The following is a 7,889-nucleotide window of genomic DNA, read 5'->3' as shown; positions in this document are numbered from 1 at the left end:
GTATTTAATATTTCAGATGCCTTCTTTACCAAAGCACAGCTACCCCATGGGGAGCTGAAATAGGACTTACTGTGCCACATTTCTCTCTCTCTCTCTCCCTCTCTCTCTCTCTCTCTCTCTCTCTCTCTCTCTCTCTAACTCCATCTTCCTCTCTCTCTTTCAGATGCAATATTCCTCCCATCTCTGATAAGTACTCAGTGGACGTGGGATCCAGGACTGATCTCGTGACCATCAACCCCAGTATAATCACAGAGAGGTATATACCTGTGCACATGCACAGAAACAAGTGTGATACACACTCCCATACACACGTTTACATGAACATGCACACAAACAAGTGATACACGCTCTCATACACACGTTTACATGAACATGCACACGCGATACATGCTTCCATACACACGTTTACATGAACATGCACATGCGATACATGCTCCCATACACACATTTACATGAACATGCACACGCGATACATGCTTCCATACACACGTTTACATGAACATGCACATGCGATACATGCTCCCATACACACGTTTACATGAACATGCACACAAACAAGTGTGATACACGCTCCCATACACACGTTTACATGAACATGCACACGCGATACATGCTTCCATACACACATTTACGTAATCATGCACACAAATCCACATATGCTGTATGTGGACACTTGGCCATCACAGCCCATGCCGAGAGACTTTGCTACGTTTATTTGAAGTTGTTCTTGTTTTCTTGTTCGCTTGCTCGAGTGAATAAACGCATATTTTGCCACCTGCACTCACACTTTGATCTCTCCCTATGAAATGTCACAGCTCCATGTCATCCATAAGGTTGAGGTCAGCACTCTGCTGGCCACCAAAGTTCCTCCACACCAGACTCGTCACGTCGTGTCTTTATGGACCAACGTGTTCACCAAGGGTCATGCCGGTGTGGGAAAGGGGCTTCCCCAAACTGTTGCTGCGTATTTAGAAGCATATACTTGTCCAAAATGTCTTTGCATGCTGTAGTATAACTAAGGGGCCCGAACCCTGACAAACATTCCCAGAACCTTATCCCTTCTACACCAAACTTCACTGTTTTCGCCGTGCATTCCGGTAAATAGCTGTCTCTGGTTGTCTCCTAGACCCAGATTATATTTGACAGTAACTGCGCTTACAGTTGACTGGAGAAAACGATGCGGGGAAGAAATTTCCTACACCTTTGGCATTGTATGACAGGACCAAAGTCACGGAGCTCTAAAGGACGACTCGTTCTGCTGGCCATGTTTGTCTGAGGCTGCACGCAAGACTTTTGCACATCTGATGGCAATGGGATGGCAAATCTGTGAACTCAGTTGTTAATAAAGGTGTCCACATACTTTTCGCCATACAGTGCAATCATACATGTTTTTTTTCCCTCTCTCTTTCTCTCTGTCTGTCTCTCTCTCTCTCTCTCTCTCTCTCACACACACACACAAACACACATACGCACACGCACACACGCACAGGTTCCAGAAGCTGGAGAAGTGGCGTCGTCCATTCTACGACGTCCTGCAGAACTACGAGAACTCGTCGTTGGTGCTGCCGGCGTTCTACAACACGCGCAACACCGACGTCTCCTTCCGCGTCAAGTACATGCTGGACGACTTCGGCTCGGCGCGCGGCGTCTTCTTCTTCCACCCGCAGTACCTGCTCAACACGCAGCGCTTCTGGGCCGTGCAGGGTGTGCGTGCCAAGCGCCTCAGCAGCGGCCTCATGCTGGCCACCGCCGCTCTGGAGCTGTGTGAGGAGGTGCACCTCTACGGCTTCTGGGCCTTTCCCATGAACCCCAGTGGCATCTTCGTCACGCACCACTACTACGACAATGTCAAGCCCCGCCCCGGCTTCCACGCCATGCCGCACGAGATCTTCAACTTCCTGCACATGCACGCGCGCGGCATCCTGCACGTGCACACGGGCGTGTGCAGGTGATTGCCCCGCCCCCCTGCCTCCCGGGGCTGAGGCGGCCCCTGACCCACTTTCCGATTGGTCGAGCTTTGGCGTGGATGTGTGCAGTTTAAGTTATTTGTTATTATTTTTATTTTTAGCTTCCGGTTTTAGCTGTTTTTGCGAGTGCAAGCTGAGAGCTGCAGTGTGTGTGTGTGTGTGTGTGTGTGTGTGTGAAATAATATTGTTGCCTTCAAGGGCCAACTGTTTATTTAATTTGAGTTTATTGAAAGGATAGCCTCTTGAGATGTAGCATTTTCAAGGGGGCCCTACAAACACAAATGCAAAATTATAAAACACAACATATAGAAATCATTACTTAACATAAACTGCAAATACCCAGATACAAACAGCTCTCTCTCCCTCGACCCCACACCCTCAACCCTCAGCTGTTATACAAAAGAGAAAAAAAACTCTAAAATATCTCAGATAATACATCCATTGCATCAACATAAAAGAGCCGTGCTCTTTTGGGCTACAAATTAATTATGCACAAATGGATTGTTTTAAGATGGGAAAATTACGATTTCCTGAAACAACAGAAGGAAGTAAACGATATCAGAAAAAGAGGAACATTATTCCAATTGGAAGGAGCTTTGTACCGGAAAACCATTCTTGGAGTTCTACACGGGTACCTCAAATCAAATCTCCATAGATAATTATATGTGGTAGTAAGAGGCCTAAGAACAGCATCCGCGTAATCGATAACGTAAAAGCAATGGAGAAACTCCAACTTTTGTTGAAAATTAAAACAGTTGAGCGACGAAGCGAACCCAGACAAACGTGCGTTTGGTGTCACATCGGCCAGGGGCTCACAGTAAAGTTCAAAACATCATCAAAAATAATGAGCCAGCCAAAGGGACCGAGCACCTTGCTACAGCGTTTCCCTGAAGTCATCCCGAGTCTGTGGTTCATGAAACCACCTTTGGACCAAGTTGACATCAGACTTTACAGAATTCTGGATTTGTATTATATCAGAGTTAGAAGTGTAAATAACAGCGTCATCTGCATAAAGATGAACCAGACAATTTAAGCATATTTCATGCTGTTTTTGATATTGTGAAGTCATCGGTAGTGTTGCTATATGGTGCTTGTTCTGTGTGAAGAAGTTTTGTTTTTTTAAAGCCATGGCATCCTTTTTGTGTAATGGTGGCTTTATAGTTCAATCGAAAAAGTGTGACGGGAATTCACGTTGAGCTTAGCTAACTACATAAGTATCCTTTAAAACGCTGTAGAAATACTGATAATTAAAAAATAATGTACCGCTATAATTTACCCCCCCTCCCCCAGTAATCTAGGAGAATCCTACGTCAGGATTGTTAACATGAGATGAAATATGGTTCTTTCAGCATGTTTGCTGTGAATAAACGTCCACAGATTCAATTAAGTAGACAAAATCATCATAGGCACTGCTGTGCCATTTTTTCACTACTGTTGACAAACGTTTTAACAGATTTCCAAGGGAACACTGTGAGAATTTCATTGTTCTCACTTTATAGTTTCTATCTTAAATCATTTTAAAATATTTATAATAGTTTTATACACATTGTTACACACGGTTTATGAAGCCTTTATGAAGTGTGTTCCTGGCCCTTCCACGATCTAGCCTGGACTGCTTATCCCCGTGGTCCACGACTGGACGTGATCTGTCTTTCTCATATATGAGAGGCCGGTTTGAATCTTTCAGAAAGTATCCGACAATATTTCTGGCACAGTAAAGTTTTGTCTACACAGATGAAACATATCTGGTCTGGTTTCTTTTGAAGTTGCTTGTAAATGATAACACTGGGGACCTCTAACTCCAAATGTTCAGAGGAAGAGGGGTTTTTTTTCCCAGTTTTTTTATGATAAGAGAATGGCTTTGAGAAATGGATTCAGAACCAGGAAACAGCTATATCAACATAGCTCACTTATACTGTGCATAGGTCTCCGGCTACCTTTCTGTACATCTATTTCACAGTGGTAAAAGAAGTGTCGAGTTCGTTCATTAAATGACGTAAAACTGTTGCCAACAATTTTGGTTTCTGACACTCTGCACTGAGTATTGCTATTTCTCAGTCTCTCAGCCTTATTTGTGCAATTGAACACTGTGCTACTTGACAAACATCCACTCGATGACTTAAGGGTGGTTAGTTGAAAGTTGTACATGTTTCCTTTTCAAAGGGACTTTTAATTTGGCATGCAAATGTACAACCTGTAGGTGACTTTTACAAATAGATTTGTTGTGCTGGATCACTGACAAGCTGCAGACGTCGTTTTAATTGTTTTGGAAAAGTGAAGGCTATACACCGAGCCTTTCAGCTGCAGTCTGGGACTCTGTAGGACTCTGAGTTTAACGCTGGGAGTTTTTCCGACTGTCCATAACCTTAGTATTTTTTTTTCTGTATCAACCTTTCTGCCTTCATGTGTGTCACGCCGCATTGCCTTATGGGTAAAGTTGCATGTACCACCTTCTTTTTGACTTGTCTTGTGCATGTTTTAAGTATTTCACACATCAGTTTACTTTAGATGAAGGAATGAAGTTCACCCAACACATGTTCTGTATTAAATATTCCCTGACTGTATGTTCTGTAAATTGTCTAGCGGTTACGGACATGCAAGTTGAACACATTTTTGTGCAACAACATCACATCGTGTTTCCTGTCACTCCTCTGGAACAGAAACCATTATGGGTACTACGATCCAAAAATGACATTCTGTTTCAGTACACTCATACAGGGCTGGTATGTTTTCACTAAAATGGTGAATAATTTATCATTATTAACTTAATGGTATTGTGGTTAACCAGTGTTAATCAGGCGAATCATAGATAGTTACTTTTGTATTCATAGTTTCTTTTTCTTCCTAAAGTCCCTAATAATACACACACACACACACACACACACACACACACACACACACACCCCACTCTCTTTTGTTTGTAGTGACCATTCTTAGGCTCCTGCATATTTATCCATCCCTCCTGAAAGCATTACTGTTATTTCTGTTCCCGTAAAACCTGGGACCTTTTTACCCATTCACGTAAAACCTGGGACCTTTTTACCTGTTCACGTAAAACCTGGGACCTTTTTACCTGTTCACGTAAAACCTGGGACCTTTTTACCTGTTCATGTAAATCCTAGGACCTTTTTACCTGTTCACGTAAAACCTGGGACCTTTTTACCTGTTCACGTAAAAGCTAGGGCCTTTTTACCTGTTCACGTAAAACCTGGGACCTTTTTACCTGTTCACGTAAAAGCTAGGGCCTTTTTACCTGTTCACGTAAAACCTGGGACCTTTTTACCTGTTCCCGTAAAACCTGGGACCTTTTTACCTGTTCCCGTAAAACCTGGGACCTTTTTACCTGTTCCCGTAAAACCTGGGACCTTTCCTCTTAATGGACATCTGAATTGAGCGTTTCCTCTGTAAGAAGGTGCACATGCACATATTCACTACTTCACCACAGAATAAGAATTTCATGTATAATCATTAAAATAAAAGATCTGAATGCGGACACTGTTTCACTGTTGCTGCGAAGAATGCCGAGAAACGTGGCTTTGCTGTGTTATATGTGTTGCTGAGTGTCTTTTTATCAAATCTGTAAATAAATTCAATCTTACTTATTGATCTCTATATATAGTTTTCTATCTATCTATCTATCTATCTATCTATCTATCTATCTATCTATCTATCTATCTATCTATCTATCTATCTATCTATCTATCTATCTATCTATCTACACACATGCACACACTCCTTAATGCAAATTTAGAAACATTCTCTCTGTACTCCAAACAAAATGTGTCCATGCCCCTGCCCACATAACCCATTTTACTGAGAATGTGTTTCATTACCACGGACAGCGCCTGTTCCCCCATGCTGGTCCGCATTTGCTATCGTACTGCTGTTACAATTCAGGACCCGGGACAGCGCACTATAACGTCTCCAAAGCATCATTTACAACTGTGCCACATACAAGAGTGATCGTTTACTCTGACACGCACACACAGAATCCTTTCTCCACCTAGCTCAAACCAAGAATGCCTTACTGTGAATCTTCAATAATAAATTGCATCGTAATAAAACATTTCATAAATGGATTAATAATGCATTAGATTGTTAATCAAGTCAAGCCACAAAGCAGCTTTACAAAGAGTCGAAGCCTCCAAGGGAGTAAAGCCAAAGCAAAAAGAGCATGAGGAAGAAACCTTGAGAAGAACCGACGTTCTAGTTGAAAACAATATAAACAAATTAAATAACAAGAACAAATAAGCAATAGAAGTCTATTCTGGGTTCCTAGAAGTCCAAGTCTGAATTCAGTGAGTGTAGATGTGTCCGAAACCCATCTGGCACAACAAAGACCCTCGGTAATGCTGTGTGTGTGTGTGTGGGGGGGGGGGGGGGGCTAGGGATGTGTGTGTGTGTGTGTGTGTGTGTGTGTGTGCGTGCGTGCACAGGATGCATTCTGTTTATCTTGGATCACAAGATATCTTGCAATTTGATTATGGATCCCAGTCTCTCGTTCGAAGCTCATGTAAATAATATTTCTAGGACCGCCTTCCTCCACCTCAGGAACATTGCAAAGATTAGGAACATGCTCGCCTCACATGATGCAGAAAAGCTAGTCCATGCATTTACCACTTCCAGTTTGGACTACTGTAATGGTTTACTATCTGGCTGTACCATTAAGTGCCTAAACAAGCTCCAGCTAGTTCAAAATGCAGCAGCCAGAGTTTTTACTAGAACTAGAAAGTTCACATTATGCCTATCTGGTTACTTTATATTGGCTCCCAGCAGAATTTTGTATTGATTATAACATACTTCTAATGACCTACAAAGCAATGAATGGTCTTGCCCCACAGTACTCCTAGTGCATTACAACCCTCCCAACAGCTTAGACCAAAAGGTGCAGGAACATCTACCGCAGGGGGCAGAGCCTTTTCCTATAAAGCTCCCACACTATGGAAAAACCTTCCTGTAAATGTTCCAGACTCAGACACAGTCTAATGCTAGGCCGAAAACCTCTGTACAGTTAGCTACTTCCCATCTTAGGTAAAGGTGTAGATCTGGTGGTCCATTGAGAGTTCTGCTAAACTGAGATGTTATGATGCTGTCACTTCACTTCTCTTTTTTCACTCAAGTTTGTTGACTGAGCGTGGTGAAGTGCTGATGTTCCAGGGTGCCCTCATGCCTGTGGTTCAACCTGTCTCAGTTGCCATGGCTACCCCCACCTCCCCCTGATATCCCCTCCTGTAGCCCACCACACCTCCACCCCAGCGCACTACTTCCCCGTTGCCCTTGGTGGACGTTCTTGTGCAAAGATGGGTTTCGGACACGCGCACAGCATCAGGACCAGACTAGGACTTCTAGAAAACCAGAATAGACATTGATTACTTATTTCTTTATTTTCCCCTTTCTCACATGACTTATTCTGCTCCTTATTGTTTATATTGTTAATATTGTGGTGACCGTTGTCGGCCAGACGAGGACGGGCCCCACCTTCGAGTCTATGTTCTTTTCAAGGTTTCTTCCTCGTGCTCAAGGGAGTTTTTCCTTGCCACTGTCGCCCTTGGCTTGCTCACTGGGGGCTCGGACTCGGATATTTGTAAAGCTGCTTTGTGAGTGCAGCTGTTGTAAAAATAACGACATAAATAACTTTGACTTTGTCTTTGCCTGCCTGCTTGAGCATACTTTATGTGTGTGCGCATAAACTCTTTGTTGGCCCACCTCAGTGTACATTAAGTGAGTTTGTGTGTGTGAGACTATGATGCCTTGGTTATCAGATGATAGTGGTATCAGGTTAAAGCAATACGTCTAATGGAAAGAGCTGGCATCTAGTACCCAGACTGTAGTGAATTTCATTTTAGGTTTGCATGGGTTTCCATCTTATCTCTCACTAATACACACACATATAATATACATATATATTTACGTAGAGGTGTG

At 42.9% G+C, this 7,889-nt stretch overlaps 1 protein-coding gene across 6 annotated transcripts in view; it reads left to right on the top strand.

Annotated features, from left to right (window-relative positions):
- Window positions 1-5,569, top strand: part of st8sia5 (ST8 alpha-N-acetyl-neuraminide alpha-2,8-sialyltransferase 5) — a 16,428-nt gene extending 10,859 nt beyond the window's left edge. For all 6 annotated transcript variants that reach the window (XM_027030215.3, XM_081703960.1, XM_027030216.3 and 3 more), the window contains 2 exons: window positions 164-256; window positions 1,490-5,569. In XM_027030215.3, the coding sequence (XP_026886016.1) occupies window positions 164-256; window positions 1,490-1,952 (556 nt within the window). In that variant the 3' untranslated portion in view covers window positions 1,953-5,569. The remainder of the gene's footprint in view (window positions 1-163; window positions 257-1,489) is intronic.
- Window positions 5,570-7,889: the final 2,320 nt, after the last annotated feature.

This window comes from Electrophorus electricus, chromosome 21 (assembly GCF_041902795.1).
Source record: "Electrophorus electricus isolate QZ-2024a chromosome 21, ASM4190279v1, whole genome shotgun sequence".
Taxonomy (NCBI): Eukaryota; Metazoa; Chordata; class Actinopteri; order Gymnotiformes; family Gymnotidae; genus Electrophorus; species Electrophorus electricus.
The sequence above is the reverse complement of the archived record's forward strand: the minus strand, read 5'-3'. Positions and strand labels throughout refer to the sequence as shown.